Here is a 17981-nt window from a genome sequence, read left to right as displayed (position 1 = left end):
ATAAGTGAAAATAATTGTACTTTTCTCTTCATCACATTTATTGTGTATTAAAAATGGCCATGATGTATAGAAAGAATAATACAAACAAGTGATTTATTCCAAAATGCAGTTAGATTAACAATAGAAAATCAAGCAATGTAATTCACTGTATTAACTAAGAAGAAAAACTGTATGATTATCTCAAGAGACATAGAAAAGTGTTTGATGACATCCAGCATCTCGTCCTGATAAACACTTACCAGACTAGGAATAGCAGGAAACATTCTCAACCTGATCAAGGGGATCTGTGAAAAATCTACAGCTGACCTCATACTTAATGGTGAAAGACTGAATTCTTTCCCCTAAGAATAAAACAGGGATTTGTATTCATCACTTCTAGCCAGCATCTTAATAGAGCTTCTTTTTTTAATAGAGCTTCTGAAAGTGTTAGTCACTCAGTCGTTTCCAACTCTGCAAGCCCATGGAATTCCTCTGTCCATGGAATTCCCCAGGCAAGAATACTGGCGTGGATTGCCATTCCCTTCTCCAGGGAGTCTTCCTGAACCAGGGATCGAACCCCGGTCTCCTGCGTTGCAGGCGATTCTTTACCATCTGAGCCACAAGGGAAGCCTGTAACTGATAGCTACAGTAACTGATTGATTATGTAATAGAAAGCGTTAGTCACTCAATCATGTCCGACTCTGCGACCCAGGGACTGGAGCCCCCCCAGGCTCCTTTCTTCATGGGATTTTCCAGGCAAGAATACTGGAGTGGGTGGCCATTTCCTCCTCCAGGGGATCTTCCCAACCCAGAGATCGAACCCGTCTCTTCTGCATTGCAGGCAGATTCTTTATCCTCTGAGCCATTGGGGGATTATGTGTAACAGAGCTTCTAGGCAATACAATACGGCAAGGAAAGGGGGAGGAGGAAGGCATCTCAATTAGAAACAGGTTAATGAATAAACAGATTGTGCTGTATTTTTATACTGGAATAGTATTTGGCAAATAAATGGAATGAAGTGTTTGTATGTGCAACAACACGGACAAATTTTGCCAAGTGAAATAAACCATACTGAAAAAAGACTTCCTATTTGGATTCCATTTATCTAAACCTCTAGGAAAATGCCAGCTAATCTGTAGTGACAGAAAATAGATCTCTGGTGTCTGGGTTGGTAGAGGATTAGAGAGAAGGAAGGATTACAGAGGGGCAGGAGGAAATATTTGGGATAATGACTATATTCATTATCCTGATTATAGCGATCTTTCATACTACATGTTATATATATATATATGGCAAAACTTACATAACTGTGCACTTTAAATATGCACAGTTTATTGTATGTCAGTTCTACTTCTATAAAGTTGTTTGTTGCTTTCTTTTTTTTTTTTAATTTTTTTTTTAATTTTTTTATTTTTTTATTATTATTATTTTATTTTTTTTTTTTGTCATACATTGACATGAATCGGCCATAGATTTACACGTATTCCCCATCCCGATCCCCCCTCCCACCTCCCTCTCCACCCGATTCCTCTGGGTCTTCCCAGTGCACCAGGCCCGAGCACTTGTCTCAGGCATCCCACCTGGGCTGGTGATCTGTTTCACCACAGAGAGTATACATGCTGTTCTTTTGAAATATCCCACCCTCACCTTCTCCCACAGAGTTCAAAAGTCTGTTCTGTATTTCTGTGCCTCTTTTTCTATTTTGCATATAGGGTTATTGTTACCATCTTTCTAAATTCCATATATATGTGTTAGTATGCTGTAATGTTCTTTACCTTTCTGGCTTACTTCACTCTGTATAATGGGCTCCAGTTTCATCCATCTCATTAGGACTGGTTCAAATGAATTCTTTTTAACGGCTGAGTAATATTCCATGGTGTATATGTACCACAGCTTCCTTATCCATTCGTCTGCTGATGGGCATCTAGGTTGCTTCCATGTCCTGGCTATTATAAACAGTGCTGCGATGAACATTGGGGTGCACGTGTCTCTTTCAGATCTGGTTTCCTCAGTGTGTATGCCCAGAAGTGGGATTGCTGGGTCATATGGCAGTTCTATTTCCAGTTTTTTAAGAAATCTCCACACTGTTTTCCATAGCGGCTGTACTAGTTTGCATTCCCACCAACAGTGTAAGAGGGTTCCCTTTTCTCCACACCCTCTCCAGCATTTATTGCTTGTAGACTTTTGGATAGCAGCCATCCTGACTGGCGTGTAATGGTACCTCATTGTGGTTTTGATTTGCATTTCTCTGATAATGAGTGATGTTGAGCATCTTTTCATGTGTTTGTTAGCCATCTGTATGTCTTCTTTGGAGAAATGTCTGTTTAGTTCTTTGGCCCATTTTTTGATTGGGTCATTTATTTTTCTGGAATTGAGCTTCAGGAGTTGCTTGTATATTTTTGAGATTAATCCTTTGTCTGTTTCTTCATTTGCTATTATTTTCTCCCAATCTGAGGGCTGTCTTTTCACCTTACTTATAGTTTCCTTTGTAGTGCAAAAGCTTTTAAGTTTCATTAGGTCCCATTTGTTTATTTTTGCTTTTATTTCCAATATTCTGGGAGGTGGGTCATAGAGGATCTTGCTGTGATTTATGTCGGAGACTGTTTTGCCTATGTTCTCCTCTAGGAGTTTTATAGTTTCTGGTCTTACATTTAGATCTTTAATCCATTTTGTTTGTTGCTTTCTTAAATTCCATGAGAAGTCAGGTCTGCGTTCTCTCTCCCGTTTGAATTTGGGTGCTCTCTGTGACACCTTTGGCCAATAGAATTTGACAGGAATGACAGTAGGCCAGTTTCAGACCTAGGACTTAAGAAACTGACAACTTCTACTTCCTGCTTCTTGGAATACTTGCTCTGGGAGAATCTGGCCATCATGTTGTGTAGTCTGACTACCCTGAGATTATCACAGTGTAAGGAAGTCCCAGCTAGCTTATGGAGAGCAAGATGTCCAACCAGCCTACATATTTCTGCTGTCCTAGCCTGGACACCACACATATGAGTAAAAAAGCCATATAAGCCATATCCAGAGCAGTAAAGCCTTTGTTACAAATACTGTTTCTGTGAACATTCATGTACATATTTTTGTGTTAAGGTAAATTTTCATTTCTCTGTGATAATGTCCAAGAATGCAATTGCTGCATCATATGGTAAGTGCATTTTTAGTTTTATAGGAACCGCCAGACTGTTTTCCAGAGTGACTGTAATCCTGTTTCTCTGCATCCTCACTTTGCACGCGTGCTCAGTGGTGTCCGACTCTTTGCCACTACACGGACTGTAGCCCGCCAGGCTTCTCTGTCCATTGAATTCTCCAGGCAAGAATACTGGAGTGTGGGGACTTGCCTAGTGGTCCAGTGGAAAAGACCATGCTTCCAATGCATGGGGCCCGGATTTGATTCCTGGTCATGGAATTAGATCCTACATGCTGCAACTAAGAATTCACACGCCACATCTAAAGATCCTGTGTGCTACAAGGAAGATGGAAGATTCTGCGTGCCACAACTAAGTCTGAGCACAGCCAGCTAACTAAAGGTTAAAAAAAAATACTGGAGTGGGTTGCCATTTCCTGTTCCAGGGGATCTTTCCCCTCCAGGGATCAAACCTGCACCTTCTGCATCTCCTGTATTGGCAGGCAGATTCTTTACCACTGAGCCACTTGCTAGTAAGGAAGTAAGCCACAATGCTAGTAAGGAAGACCTGCATCCTTACTAGCATTTGGTATTTTCAGTATTTTTATGTTAGCCATTCTGAAAATTGTATAATGATATATCATTGGGTTTTTCCCAATTTAAAAAAAAATAATTTTATTTATTTATTTTGGTTATGCTGAGTCTTCATTGCTTTTCTCTAGCTGCAGAGACCAGGGGCTGCTCTCGTTGTGGTGTGCGGGGTCCTCACTGCAGTGGCTTCTCTTGTCGCGGAGCACGGGCTCTAGGGCGTGAGGGCTTCAGTAGTTGTGGCACGTGGACTAAGTAGTCGAAGCTCCTGGGCTCTAGAGCACAAGCTCAGTAGTTGTGGCGCAAGGACTTGGTTGCTCCATGGCATGTGGGATCTTCCCAGATCAGGGATCAAGCTTGTGTCTCCTGCACTGGCAGGCTCTTTACCAGTGAGCCATCAGGGAAGCCCTATCAATGGGTTTTAATTTCCGTTTCTCAAATGATGTTGAACATCTTGTCATGTGTTTATTTGCCATTTGTATATCCTCTTTGATGTAGTATCTGTTTATGTCTTTTGTCCTTTTCCTATTGTAAACAGAAACAATAAAGTTATTAATAAATAATACAAATGTAAGTATAAATATACTTTTGTAAGTATAAATATGTATGTTTATATTAAATAATATAAATTATATTTATGCTGCTGCTGCTGCTAAGTCACTTCAGTCGTGTCCAACTCTGTGCGACCCCATAGATGGCAGCCCACCAGGCTCCTCCGTCCCTGGGATTCTCCAGCAAGAATACTGGAGTGGGTTGCTATTTCCTTCTCCAGTGCATGCATGCATGCTAAGTCGCTTCAGTCATGTCCGACTCTGTTCGACCCCATGGACAGCAGCCCACCAGGCTCCTTTGTCCACAGGATTCTCCAGGCAAGAATACTGGAATGGGTTGCCATTTCCTTCTCCAAAATTATGTTTATAATATAATATAAATTTATAAAATAAATATAAATAATAAATAGCTATTTATTATTTTAGATATAAGACCTGTCAGATGTGTGTATGCAGTATTTTCTCCCAGTAATTTGCCTGTTCATTTCTCTTAACAGCTTGCAAAGCAAAAGTTTTCAATTTTAATGAGGTCCAGTTTACCCCGTTTTTTGGTTTTTGATGTCAAGTTTAAGATCTCTTTGGCCCTAGATTCTGATGATTTTCTCCTGTGCTTTTTTCCCCCTCTTTATTTAAACATTATGCAATATTGTGTTAGTTCCGGGTGTTAAGGTTTTTTACAAACCCTAAAACAGTTTTGTAAAAACTTCTGTAAAAAACTTTTTTACAAAACTCTAAAAGAATTGTTGTTTTGTGTGTTACATTTTGTTCTTTGACCTAAGTTAACTTTTGTATAAAGTGAAGTTTAGGTTGAAGTTCATTTTTTCCCCTGTAGATGTCTATTTGCTCCAGCACTACTTGTTGTAAAGGCTGTTCTTTCTCCATTGAATTGCTTTTGAATCTTTGAAAATTATTTGTGCATTTTTGCCTGGATCTATTCTGTATCTTTTTGAGTTCTCTATTCTCTGTTGATTATTGTAGCTATCATTATTTAAAAGTATGTTGTTTACTTTCCGAGCATTTGGCTATTTACCTATTGTCTTTCTGTTACTTTGGCTCCATTATGTTCAGAGAAGATACTCTGTATGATTTAAATTCTTTAAAAATTTTTAATATTTGTTTTATGACTCAGTATGGTGTATCTTGGTGACTGTTTTGTGCGCACTTGGAAAAACTGTATTCTACTACAGTTTAGTGGAGTGTTCTATACATACCTACTAGATCTTGTTGATTGATGATGTTTTTCAGTTCTTCTATATCTTTGCTGATTTTCTCCCCGGTAGTCCTGTCTGTATTGAGTTGAACTCCCCGGCTGTAATTGTGAATTTTTCTGTTTCTTCTTTCAGCTCTGTCAGTTTTTGTTTCATTCCCCCCACCTCTCCACTGCCATGCTGCATGTGGAATCTTAGTTCCCTAACTGGGGATCATGGAAGCATGGAGTCTTAACCACTGTCTGGACATCCAGGGAAGTCCTTGTTTCATGTATTGATATTTTAAGGTTCTGTTGTTCAGTGTATGCACATTTAAGATCACTGTGTCTTCTTGATAAATTGATCCTTTTATCAGTATGTAATGTTCTTCTTTGTCCTTAATAATTTTTTTTTTGCTTTAACATCTATTTTATTTCATATCAGTATAGCCACCCTATTTTTTTTTTTTTTAAACTGTTGACAGAACTTTTTTCCCATCCTTTTATATTCAGTCTTCCTGGCATGTTTAAAGTGAGTTTCTGTTGACAGCATATTAACACTGGAGTGGGTTGCCATTTCTTACCCCAGGGGATCTTCCCAACCCAGGGTGAGTTGTATTTTTTAAATCTGTGTTGCTAATCTCTGTCTTTTGATTGATGTATTTGGACCATTTGCTATTAGCTTACTAGATGTTAGCACTTAAGTATAGCATTTTATTGTTTGTTTCCTTTCTGACCCTTCTGTTTCTCAAGTTCTTGTTATCTCCTCTTGCCTTCCTGTGGGTAAATGGAACAGTTTTAGCATTCTGTTCTTCTTTGTAGTGTTTCTGAGTGTATTTCTTTGTAGAGTTTTCTTTGTGGTTACTCTGAGTATTACAGTATACATATGTAACATCACTATCTACTGGTTGTCAGTGTTTTTATCACGAGAATCAAATATTGAAATCTCACTTCCACATAGGCCCCCTACACCCTCCCCCACTTTGAAAATACGATTGTTTTATGTATTTCCTCTATATATTTACATTGAGCACCATTACAGGTGGTTTTATAAATTTTGATTTAGCCATCAAATATGATTTAAGAAACTAATGAGGAGAAAGTCTATTTTTACACATTCTGTTCTTTCCTGTCTGAAGTTCCAAGCCCTCTTCTGCTGTTTCCTTTCTGTTGACGTTTCCTATACCCATTCTTTAAGGGTAGGTCTTAAGGCAACAAAATTTTTTGTTTTTTAGTTTTTCTGCATCTGATTTGTCTTTACTTTTCCTTCATTCCTGAAGGATAATTTCATCAGCTAGAAAATTTACAGCTTGTAGTCCTTTTCTTCCAGCATTTGAACAATTTTGTAACCTCCTGGCTCCCATGGTTTCAGATGAAAACTTCACTGTTGTTTGGTGTTTCCCTGCAGGGAATGAATCATTTCTCTTTGGTTGTTTTAAAGATTTATTCTGTGTCTCTTAGTTTTAGAAGTTTATGATATGTTCTTAGGTGGATTTCTTTGGGTCTATCATATTTAGACTTTGCTTGGCTTCTGAAATCCATAGGTTTAGATCTTTCACCTAATTTAGGGAGTGTTTAGCTGTATTTCTTCAATACTTTTCAGCTCCACACTTTTCCCCCTACTTCTGGAACTCAGATACCAGTGTTAGGTCTTTCATTATTCCAAAGATCCTTAGGTCTCTGTTTAATTTCTTTTTCTGTTTTCTCTCTGTTGTTCAGATGGAATAAATTTTATTGATCTGTCAACTCAAGTGTACTGATTCTATCCTCTGTCGTCTCTACTACAGAGCCCTTTCAGCAAGGGGTTTCTAAATTATTATTATTTTATTTTTCTGTTTTGCAGTTGCTGTTTCTTTTTCTATGACTTCTACTTCTTTGCTGAGATTTTGTTTTTTTCACTTGTTACAAGGTAATTCATAACTACTGATTGAAGCATTTTCATTATAGCACCTTTAAAGTCCTTGTCTGATCATCCAAACTCTGACTAATTTGCGCAGTAGCATCTAGACTGTGAGAGTCAAATTAAGATTTTTCCTGTTCTTGATATATGTGATGTTCTGTTAAATCGTGAACATTTTGTTTGTATGCTAGGATAATTTTATTTTATGCTGGATATTTTAGATATTATGCTGACTTGATCCTGTTCAGATTTTCTATCTTAGTAGGCAGTTGCCCTGCTTAAGTTTAACCTGTTGATTCTGGCCTGCTTTTGTGAGCTGTAGCTCTGACAGCGTTTAGTTTTCAGTGCCCTTGCAGTGCTGTACAGCTTTGTTTCATTCTTTGGCACTGCTGGGGCTTCCTGCTCAGTCTGTGCTGGTGTTTCCTGCTGGGGGAAAGACACCTATGTCACTGAGCTGCCTTCCACCAGCGGGGATGGGGGACGAGCAGTACAGGGCCTGGTTTGCTCTTGGCCACTGGGCAGAGGACTGAGGCCTCAGGTTTGAGTCTCTGTCCTACTGGGTAGAGGGCCTGGAGATAGCAGCCTCCTATTTTGTTACCAGATAGCCTGCCTTTGCCCCAAGTGTGGGCTAGGGATTAGGGCTCCCCAGTACACCTCTGTTATTCTTCTCCTTTACTGGTCTTTGGTGAGAGAGAGCAGACTTGTCTTAGTTTTTGTTTTGTTAGGACTTCCCTGGTGGCTCAGATGGTAAAGCGTCTGTCTACAATGTGGGAGAGCTGGGTTCGATCCCTGGGTCGGGAAGATTCCTTGGAGAAGGAAATGGCACCCCACTCCAGTACTCTTGCCTAGAAAATCCCATGGATGGAGGAGCCTGGTGCAGGCTACTGTCCTTGGGGTCGCAAAGAGTCAGACACGACTGAGCAACTTCACTTTCACTTTCTCTTTATTCAGTCTATAGGTGTTGGTGGTTCTGGTTGGTAGACACTCACCTCTCCAGGGCCCCGTCCAGGCTACATGGAAGATGAAAACCCAGGAGGGAATTCACTGCGGTGACCTTCCTTCCTTAATTCCTGACATCCCTAGACAGTTTACCTTTTCTCTAGCCTTCAGAGTCCTTTATGGTTGCCTGTTGGTTTACGTCCAGAGTATTTCATTGTATTTAGAGGGGAGGAGCTGGGGAAATTGAGGGAAGTAGCCATCTTGTCTGAGTTCAGAAGTCCACTCAGTAAAGTTTTAAACTTTGAATAAAAACTTCAAAGTAATATAAGATATTAATGAATAATAGGAAATACATGGCCCAATGTTTAATGATATAGTATAAGTCATTAGAGATAAGGATATGGGTGAGTGACGGCCAAGGGCTGAAGGTAAAACTTCCTGGAGATGAAGTAACTTCAGAAGGCCCTTATTGTAAAAAAACAAGATCATAGTTGAAAGGAGCAATATAAACAGGAAGGAATGGAGAAAACAACTGAGGGAATTTGCCTGTCTTAAGCAAAAATTACGTTAGTAATGAGAGTAGAAAATAAGATGGTTGGACTCTGGTGACATAGAGGGCCTTGAAAGTCTAGAGTAATACAGGATACATTGAAAAGCGGAAAGCTGTCCCAGAATTGTAAGGAGAAGGAGTGACGTGAGTGAAGTTTAAGCAAGATTAGTTTAAAATAGATACTGTGTTGTGTTAGTCACTCCATCATGTCCGACTCTTTGTGACCCCACGGACTGTAGCCCACCAGGCTCCTCTGTCCATAGGATTTTTCAGGCAAGAATACTGGAGTGGGTTGCCATTTCCTTCTCCAAAATCAATGTGTAAGGTAACTTATATTGGAGAGAAACTGATCCTTCAGGAGCTAATTATGAGCTAATTATTTGTCCTGGTTTTCCAAGTCTGAGGTGGTACCTGTGACTATGAAGTAGTTGAAGCAATAATAAAGAGGAAGTGGATTCAAAAGAGAGCATGATGGGACTTGATACCTGACTACATACAAAACGTAGAACCTGATTCATAGACTGTCAGCTTTGGTGACTTCCCTTTTCCCATGTGCTTAATTAAATATAAGTAGGAAACATTTAAAGAATGAATTTTGTTCTGCAGAGAAACTCTTCTTTCTCCATTCCCTTCCCACCTGCATATGTAATTTGAGAAAAACCTAACTGTCCTAAGGCAACTGATTAACACCTTTAATCTTTTTCCAAGCAACATACTGTTACCACACATTCCAAAATCATTATTATACATGTTAAAAGATGTCCAGCCTCACTAGTAATTAAAGAAATGCAAATTAAAACAAAGTTTGTTTTTGTAGTACAATTCAATGCTGTAAGGCTTTCATGAAGTAAGGCTTACACATATCCTTATTTTTTTCTGATGGAGTAAATTGGTATCATCCTGCAGGAAAGAAATTTAGCAGTATGTAGCAAGTTTAGTTCAGTTCAGTCACTCAGTTGTGTCTGACTCTTTGCGACCCCATGGACTGCAGCACACTAGGCCTCCCTGTCCATCACCAACTCCCGGAGTTTACTCAGACTCATGTCCATTGAGTCGGCAATGCCATCCAACCATCTCATCCTCTGTCGTCCCCTTCTTCAATCTTTCCCAGCATCAGGGTCTTTTCAAATGAGTCAGCTCTTCGTGTCAGGTGGCCAAAGTATTGGAGTTTCAGCTTCAACATCACTCCTTCCAATGAACACTCAGGACTGATCTCCTTTAGGATGGACTGGTTGGATCTCCTTGCAGTCCAAGGGACTCAAGAGTCTTCTCCAACACCACAGTTCAAAAGGGTCAGTTCTTCGGTGCTGAGCTTTCTTTATAGTCCAGCTCTCACATCCATACATAACTATGTATGTTGCAAAAGCCTTTACAATGTTTAAGTACTTCTGCTAGGAATTTATAGTAAGGAAATAAATGCAAAGAGGCCATATGTTATGCAAAGAGGCCAAAGTATGCCAAATGTTAGTTGCAATGTCTCTAAATTTTCACAGTTATAATTGTATATAAATATGTAGTAGTAGGAGTGCATGGTTAATACAAATATGGTGGAATATTACATAGCCTTTAAAAACAATGTTTTAAGGAATTTAATTTTAATAAATTAAATACTTAGTATTAATTACTTAGTATTAATTAAATACTTAGTATTTACAAAGTAAATACTTCCAGTTTTTAAAAAACTGCATCACAGATGCTATTTAAATTCCACCTAAAACAATTTGGGGACTTGCCTGGCAATCAGTGGTTAAGACTCAGCGTTTCTAATGCAGGGGACACGAGCTCAAACCCTGAGCAGGGAGCTAAGATCTCACATGTTGTATGGCATTGCCAAAAAGATAATAATAAAAAAATTTTTAATAAATAGAAGAATTTGGAATGAATCTTCATAATATTTTTGTTTGTCTATAATTTATATTCTGCATCCTTCTATAAATAATTTGAAGCAACATTTAGATCACTGTCGTAGATAGGTGAAGAAAGAAAAAAAGAGTTAAAAGGCCTTTCTGCATTAGTTCAGGGAGTCAAATGATGTATCTTCATGTTAACTACTATTGCTCAGAGGGAAGAGCAGTACAGAGAAAGAACCTGTGTATGTAGAGACACAATGGAAAGAGTGAAAAGGAAGAGTAAAACACATAAGTTTATTTCTTTTGCTGCTGCTGGCCTGCTTTGTAACTTTTCACAATTCATGTCGCCTTAATTACCGCCTCTGTGAGTCAGAGAAGGTAATCTTGCTTTGTCTTCCTCACATGGATGTTATAATATTTAACTGATGTAGTTTCTACCTGAAAGAACTTTGCAAACTAGAAAATATTATCCAAATTTTAATTGTTTTTGGGACTTGAGAATAGCATTCTGACCCAACACAAGAATTATTATTAATATGTTTAAGAAGGAAATCATGAACTTATTTAAAAACAACCAAAGACTTGAGGGATAGGGTATGTGGAAATGGATGATACTTTCTTCACAATCTACCTGTTTTCCTTTTATAGCTATTTCAAAACAGTAAGAAAAACACAGTCCCCTTGAGGTCCTTTTACTCTGGCAAGAATTCACTGTAAGAAAGTTTTTTAAGAAAAAGGTAGAATGTTTTCATTAGTTGTTCTTTCCGATCTGTATTTGGTATTCAGGCTACAGCTAACTTTACAGTGTTTTACTTTAAGGTGAGTCTGTTCTACTTAAAATTATGTATGAGCTACTTAGAAACCATACTTTTTTAGAGCCAATTAAAAAAAATTTGAACACAGATAAGTTGAAAAAACAGAACAATGAAAAAAAAAAAAAAAACCACCTTTACGTCCTCACATAAATTCACAAAGTATCACTTTCTTCATCTTTATTGCTATATACATTGGCACACACACTCACTCCCCTTTTTCCAGTATGTCCAAAAGTAGGCCAGAGCCATCAGAAATGTGCTGTTTTAATGATCATTTTATCTGCTGTTCAGATGCAGCAGAGCAACATGATTCTTGTAAAGTTTATTCTATTGTTGGTGCCATCTGTTTGTGCTTATTATCTGAAATCTTGGGTTCATTTTATTGGAGTCAGGGATGCTCAGATTAAAGTTATCCCTATGCGATGCCTCCTAAAGTTATAAAATCTATATGGTCACAAAAGGAATATTTGACTACTTACTAGTAAGTTTAAGTAGTAAGAGTACTACATACTTTTTAAATGCCTTAGTTGTTCTATAACAGGCTGAAATAGTCAAATTTTATATTTTCAAGCAGCTTAGAAAAAAAACTCAATGTTTTCCATGGAACATTTGTTAGAATTTGAATATTTCGTTGGACCTAGAATGTTTATTTATTGTTATAAATTGATGCTATCTATTAGAAGATAACCATCCATTGTAATCACTTAGTCTAGGTATGACTGCAACCATAAAAACTTAGACTTTTTTTTTTGGCAGGAGATTTTGATGAATTCACTCAAGACAATAATGATGTTATATTGAAAAACATAGCAGAAGACCTTCGGAATTGCTTACCTCGAGAAACCATGCTTTCCTCAGAACATCTAGCTCTCCAAAAAGTAAATACATTAAATTAATTTATTCCTAGTGGCTACTTGAGATTTCTCCTACTCTTCTCTAACCCCATTAGCCTTTCCAGCCTAATCAATAGTCCTGAATTCTGCTTTTTCATTTGGTGCTTCATCCGTTTCCCCAATTCTTTTGAGTCGGTAACCCCCTGGCTCCCTAGTACCATTCATTCAAAAGATATTTTTTGAGGGTATCCTGTTTGCCAAGCAGACCCCACCCCACCCCAAATCAAGGCCCAGCAATACAACAGTAATCTGTCCCTGCCTATGTAATTGTCTTGGTTTTCTCTGCCCTGTTCCATTTCCCTGACTTTTATCAGGGTGAAGTTCACCCTTTTGTTGATTCTTTATTATCCTTGAAGTAGAAGGGAACAAACATTGTTTTTCTTTATAGCTGCTTGCTGTTATACCATGTACTACCAGCATTAAGTGCTATTATTAATTGTAAGCATGAAATTTTACTAAACATTTTTTATTATTTGAAAACTTCTGGGCAAAGATTACTTGCCAAGTATTTTGATGGGTAAGTCCCTGACAGGTAGACTCAGAAGACCTAGTATCAGTTTCTTCTCTCCCCCTCTGAACTAACTAATGTCAGTTCTTGGGAGAAATCTCTCTGGGTATGTTTCCTTATTTGTAAAATATACTACTTAGGATGGATAAAATGATCTCAAAATACTCCTTTCAACTTAAATTTTTATCGGTTTCTAATAGCCATGTTTTGCATCATGACATGGTCAAATAGCAAGTTGCCAGTGTCTCAAAAATAGCGTGAAAGCAGAGTTGCTGACTTCCATGAGTGAAACTTGTCTTTCTGGCTGTTGTTGCTCTCAGAATTTCAGCATATGAACCACTGATGTTTTGCCTTATTTAGCAATAAAAAGAGACTTCTTTGTACTCTGTTTCTTTTGATGTTTTTCTTCTCTCCACCAGATACAGCAGCAGCCAGAACCCACAGTTCACGTTGATGCATTCCTTTATGATGAAGACTTTATTGATTCATTATGTGAGGAAGGAAAAATGAGCAGAAACTACTGTATGGTGTGCGGCTCACATCGGACAGCACCTCTAGGTGGGCACTCGAGCCTGCAAACCTGACGACTTTGTGTGCCCTTTTCCTTACATGTCATGACTCTGCGGGTTGTTGACCAGGCGTTCACTGTTTTTTGGCTTTTTTAAAAGCAAAAGGCCAACCTGCAGCCTAGCTATTACCAATTACTAAAATCAGAGAAACTAAATAGAAACATTGTCCAGGGAGGTTAGGCCCCTTCGTGTCCCCTGTGGGAGTATTTCTGCTTTTTACTGAACATATTTAATTGGAGGTGACTTCTCAGGTCCTGAAACTAATTGGAAGTGGTTGAATATGGGGAAACTAAATCATACGTTATATACTCAAAAGAGATTCACATGTATGCATAGCAGTGATTTATTTACAGTGAGAAATATAACTGCCAAGAGAGCTGAAAACTTTCTCCCCATAGAAATATCTACTTGCGAAGTCAGTAATCTGATATTGTTGGATGGGTGCATACTCAGAAGTCAGTAATCTGATATTGTTGGATGGGTGCGTACTCAGAAGCCAGAGATGGATAATCTTTGAGAGTTTATGCAGGCTGTGATTTGACATGGAGCATCTCCTGCCTGTAACACAGGACAGCTCTAGTCATAGTCTCCTGCATCTCTGTCCCTCAACACCTGTGTTTCAAACCGGAAACTAGACTGACTCCATGCTGCTAAGATGTAAACGCTTCTGTTACTGTATCTTTTGTTTAAACTGGATATGATTGTCTAGGGTATTACTTTAAACATGCTATTTCAGTCTCCCTGCTAACCTAGATTTTGAGGCATTACTTAGAGTGGGTGAGTAGTAATGTGCTCATGTTACTGATCTTAGGTAATATTATTCTCAAAATTTCACTGCTACCAAATTTGTAATATGTGGCTAATACAAATTTGTTGTACCTGTATTAGTTGGGGATTAAACTACCCTGGTTTACTGCTTTAAGATTCATTTGAAGTGGTTGGAGTTCACAAAATAGAAGACTTAGACAAGAACAATAGAGGGAGAATTAAAAAGTGGATTCTAATTATAACACCATTTCAGATCTGATGTACAGAAATTTATAGAAGAGCTATGTTCAATAAAGAAAAATTTGGGAGATTAGGATGCATTTTCACATAAAAATCAGATTATAAATAGTGACTGGGTGCCCAGACTAGCCCAGATAACTACAGTGAGTGTGAGAAAGCTGTCACCGTGTGGGGCTCTTCTTTCCTATATGAAAGGAGTTTGTCATCTATAAGACACTAATGACTCTAGCCCAGCGCAGGAGCACTAATGTGGCAAAGAGGGCAGTGAGGATGAGGGGAAATAAAGACTATGGTGCTGAATGCCCTTGCACCCCACCACCTCCAGTGTTACTTCTGAGGCCTAGTCACCCTTTCTTTTCTTCCCAGGGATTAGCCTGATTGCTTCCATTTTATTTGCCACCATTCATTAGTTATGATCAAAGTTTCCTGACCGTTAGATTATGTACTAGCACACAATAAAGAAAATCTTTGGGTTACCTCCATATCAGAAAAAAAAAGACTCAGGCTCTCCTAAGTATTTCATTACAGAAATAATGGAGTGAGAAAATGGGCTAGGAGGTTAGAAATTATAGCAATTAAACTAAGGGAAATAACAATTTAGCAGTGTCTTAACCTCCTTCCATACCACCCATCTCCGGCTCTCCAGACCACACTTGAGGTTGGCCAGGGCGCCACATTGTTCCACTCCAGAGATGGTCATTCATTTGGTAGTTTACAGTCTATGCAGTGAGAGGTGGAGGCTCTGTGGATGGCTCTGGGGTAGAATGAGAAAAACAGGTGCTATGGGAGTTAGGAAGCAGTCTCAGGGAAAAGCAGTTCATTGGGAGACAAGGAAGAGAAAGGCCTAGGACACCCTAGAGGATGGAAGAGAAAGAGATGAGAAGCATGGGGGTAGGGAGAGCCAGCTGAGTAACCGTTTTCTAGAGGCCTCCTAAATGTCAGAGATTGCGTATTTGTTCTTGTGTCTTACAGCTCAGAGTGAATGAGTGCAAAGTTATTACACTAATGTTTTCTAAATAACCTCTGAATGGCTTTCATCAATTAAGAAAAGCATGAAATACACTTTATAGGTGAAAGAATTAGAAATACAGAATGGAACTGTTAATCCTCAAGCAAAATTTAATGTTTGTTCTCATTCTCCAGGGTTTATTTCTCATTCCTTCTCTCTCATGGAACTGAAATTCATTTATCACCACGTACTCCCTGATCTGTCGGGAAAGGTCTTGGTTGACGTTGGCTCCAGGCTTGGCACCGTCCTTTATGGGGTAAAGTCCAGCTTGGGGACACAGTCAACATTGGGAAATACTTTCTTCTCCTACTGGCAACAGTTTTGCCTGCCACCATCTAAGGTGACAGCTTGGCTTGCTTTATTAGAGTAATAGAATAATATGGTTAAAATAGTGTATTGAATTTGGACCTTTCAAAGGCCAGCTCTCTGATCTCCTCTCCTGGTTTGTCTCTGTCACACAAGTGAAGGAATTTCAGCAAAACAGGAACAGATGGCCCTCATAACACTTTGGTATCTGTCACTCACTTACCGCGCGTCTAACTCCATTTTCTGTACTGTCGTAAAACAGTATAGCACGCGGAGCTTTGATAAGAGCGCTTATAAAACTGACAAATTTGCTCAACTAGGGAATAGCTTACAACCATGAGCAAATCACTCCACACCCCTGGCATCAATATCCTCACCTGTAAGTGAGCAAAGCAGATGATATCATCTTGGACACAGGACACACTGTGGTTTTCAGTGATCCAAAGTCTGAACGTAGATTTTTGTGTCTGAGATACTACTTCAATGTGACTCTTTAAAAAAAATTCAAATCATGAATATTTTTAATGTTCTTAAATGGTTTTATCAAAAAAACTGAAATGTGGTTTCTGGTTGTCATTAGCAGACGTGTTAAAACATGTGGCCAGCAGCCGTAGGAGTTCATGCCAGGAACAGGCTCTGTCCGTTCCCAGCATCACTGCCTACTCTAAACAGAAACAGTTAACCCTTTCATGCTTCATTTATTTTTCAGCATTGACTTTTGTCCTACAGTTAGAAAAGACAGCCATAATGGAAAGTACAGTTTATCTGCTGATTTTGCTTGGTGAACATTAGAGATTATGATTGTTTACCATATTTTGTCCACTCTTGTTTATTTTATTTGTTAGAAACAAATATAGCTGAATATTTGTGACTGTGCAGGTGTTTGGCAGCATCAATGAGATTAAACATATGGTCGTTTTCCTCTACAGAGGTCCCTGATTCAGTCAACAATTTTTTTTGAGTACTTACATATGCTTTGTTGAACATATTCTAAATATCTATGGTGAGCTATAAATATAAATTGAGTTTACACATAGGTATTAGTTGATGTAAAATGGTCTTCAGAATACAATTTGACCTCTCCTTCCAGATTGTTTTTGTTATTACAACCAAAAATAGATAGATAATAATACATAGTCTGTTTTTGATGATCCTTGTTAACTGTTGGCCAGTTAGTTATCTTTGATGGATTTACCAAACAGCAGGCTGGCTTCCATAAGCTAAACAGAACACACTCTCCAGCCACCCGCATCTTATGTCAGACTGTGCTGACTGTCCATTATATTTCCAATAGGTTAACACCTTTCTTACTTTCTCCTGATGGAACGTTCTAAGAAATTACAGAAATAGGATATTAAAGAAAGAATCTATATGTGATCACTTTCTTTATTTCCAACTTTGTTGAATGTAGTTTTATCGAGAAAAGTAAGAAATCAATCCAAAAAACATAATTATTTTTTTCTTTCTATGCTTTGAGGAAGTTTAGCCTTTATTTGGAAAAAATGTATTCTTCTACAAATATACGTAAAGGGAGGGCTTAAAATAGTAATATTTGATAAATAAGATAAAATTACTTTTAAATAATGGAAATTAATAAACTACAATTGAGGTCTTGATGAGTAAGAGTCTAAGTTCTTGAAGTTGTTTTACATAAATTATATAATGTTATTTATCTTTACTTTTATTTTTAGTTTATTGAATTCTTTTTTAAAGTTTGACTTTTAAAATTTCAAATAGAAATAAACCCACAACTAAAAGTTAATTCTTTTGCATCATGTGTCTTCATATTTTAGGGTTATCTTTACAGTTCAGCATCACAACTGTATGGAGTAGAACTGAATGGAGACTTTTGCCAATTGCAGGAAATGATCATAAAAAAGTATCAGTTCACTGACAGAATAAAGGTACTTTTTAAAATATTTATTCTCTTAGCCATTGTGTAGCAAATTTAGCCAACTTTCTTCTCTACTGGAGTTGGAAAATATTTGAATCTATCCTTCATTGCTGTTCTATAGAAATAGATTGAGTTAATGTTTTATAACATTAATAATGAAGATGAATTATTATCATTATGTTCCACTCACACTTTTCTCTTCCTCCCCAATTTTATTAGAAAGTAGAATTTTTTTCTTAGTTTTCTTCATATCAACTATAGTTTTGTTAGCAGCAATTTTAAATATCTTCATGTTGTCAGATGTGTGTTTAA

At 38.0% G+C, this 17981-nt stretch overlaps 1 protein-coding gene across 5 annotated transcripts in view; it reads left to right on the top strand.

Annotated features, from left to right (window-relative positions):
- The window catches only part of LOC133068112 (uncharacterized), a 29419-nt gene that overhangs the window by 4776 nt on the left and 6662 nt on the right, over positions 1-17981 (top strand). For 4 of the 5 annotated variants that reach the window (XM_061159173.1, XM_061159174.1, XM_061159170.1 and 1 more), the window contains 4 exons: positions 12239-12360; positions 13303-13441; positions 15604-15809; positions 17569-17679. In XM_061159173.1, coding sequence (XP_061015156.1) covers positions 12239-12360; positions 13303-13441; positions 15604-15809; positions 17569-17679 — 578 coding nt within the window. The remainder of the gene's footprint in view (positions 1-12238; positions 12361-13302; positions 13442-15603; positions 15810-17568; positions 17680-17981) is intronic. The other variant, XM_061159172.1, reaches the window with a different exon arrangement.

Source organism: Dama dama, chromosome 13 (assembly GCF_033118175.1).
Source record: "Dama dama isolate Ldn47 chromosome 13, ASM3311817v1, whole genome shotgun sequence".
Taxonomy (NCBI): Eukaryota; Metazoa; Chordata; class Mammalia; order Artiodactyla; family Cervidae; genus Dama; species Dama dama.
Note: the sequence above shows the minus strand (reverse complement) of the source record. Positions and strands in the feature narration are given on the sequence as shown.